This window comes from Alligator sinensis, unplaced genomic scaffold, assembly GCF_000455745.1.
Source record: "Alligator sinensis unplaced genomic scaffold, ASM45574v1 scaffold609_2, whole genome shotgun sequence".
Classification (NCBI taxonomy): Eukaryota; Metazoa; Chordata; order Crocodylia; family Alligatoridae; genus Alligator; species Alligator sinensis.
Genome location: NW_005842090.1, coordinates 1,619,700 through 1,620,762, shown reverse-complemented (window position 1 = coordinate 1,620,762; position 1,063 = coordinate 1,619,700). Strand labels below are relative to the sequence as shown.

At 63.1% G+C, this 1,063-nt stretch overlaps 2 protein-coding genes across 5 annotated transcripts in view; one reads left to right on the top strand and one right to left on the bottom strand.

Annotated features, from left to right (window-relative positions):
- The window catches only part of ATG12 (autophagy related 12), a 5,834-nt gene extending 5,043 nt beyond the window's left edge, over window positions 1-791 (bottom strand). Inside the window, exons 1-2 of the mRNA XM_006023987.1 lie at window positions 452-791; window positions 334-360 (exon numbers count right to left, since the gene is read on the bottom strand). Of these exons, the coding sequence (XP_006024049.1) occupies window positions 334-360; window positions 452-701 (277 nt within the window). The 5' untranslated portion in view covers window positions 702-791. The remainder of the gene's footprint in view (window positions 1-333; window positions 361-451) is intronic.
- A 3-nt stretch (window positions 792-794) lies between these two features.
- AP3S1 (adaptor related protein complex 3 subunit sigma 1) overlaps window positions 795-1,063 on the top strand; it is a 44,214-nt gene continuing 43,945 nt past the window's right edge. For all 4 annotated transcript variants that reach the window (XM_025204604.1, XM_025204606.1, XM_006023986.3 and 1 more), the window contains exon 1: window positions 795-876. In XM_025204604.1, the coding sequence (XP_025060389.1) occupies window positions 808-876 (69 nt within the window). In that variant the 5' untranslated portion in view covers window positions 795-807. The remainder of the gene's footprint in view (window positions 877-1,063) is intronic.

Below are 1,063 nucleotides of genomic sequence, written 5' to 3'. Positions count from 1 at the left end.
AGCAGGACATCAACTGCAAGCAGACATGGAGGTTAACGGGGTGGGATCCTGCTGCCACCATGCCCCCCCCATAGCAACTGGTACGCTCTGCCTTCTCATGTTTGGTGTAACAGCTCATTTCTTTTCCCCCCCAACTGGCCCATGCACCAGCCTATCAGAGCTTTTAGCTCTCATTCCCTCCCACCTCCCCAATACCCAATGGTAGGCTCTGCCCTTTCAAGACTGGTGGAGCTAGGTATGTTTTATGTTCCCGCCCCCCCCTCCCCCATTGACCCACAGAGCGGTTAACTCTCGAGTCCACCCCCTCCCGTATACCGAATGGTATGCTCCGCTCGCTCACGATTGGCACAGCTACGTCCACTCTTTGCCTCTGATTAGCCTAGGCGCCGGGCCATCAGAACAGTCAGCTCTCGCCCCGCCCCCAAGGTCCTATAGCTGCCGTTCGCATTACTTTTCTTTTTGGCGTCGCCCGCAGGTTCCTCGGTGCCTGGGGAGCCCGCCGTTGGGGGCGGCGGCTCGGCACCTCCCTCCGAAGACCCCGTTTCTGGGGCGTCCTCCCCACCCTCGCCTTGGCCGCCATCCTGAGGAGAGAGAGGAGGCGACGGCGGCAGCTGCCGCTGCTCCTGCTCCTGTACTTCCGCCATGCTGCTCCTTGGACAGGACGGGCGGAAGTGACGCCCACCGTATACCGGGCGCGCCATGTTAACTCCTGGCAAAGGGCAGCGGGAGGGCGGGTCCCGGTCTCGACTGACACGTTGCTATGGGGTTGCGTGCTTGCTGGATTTTGACCCTCGCGCCTGCCTCGCCATGATCAAGGCCATCCTCATCTTCAACAACCACGGCAAACCGCGCCTCTCCAAGTTCTACCAGCGCTATGTACGGGGCGCGACGCGGGGGAGCGGGCTGGGCCTCGGGTGTCCCGGCCGTGCTGCGGGGTCTCCCGTCGAGCCCGGGGGCGGTGGGAGCGCGGGCCTGGAATTCTCATCCTCTTCTGCACCGGGACCCACTTCTCAATGGCAGAGGGCTGTCCCGGCCCCAGTGTGTGGGGCAGGTGAGCCCCAAG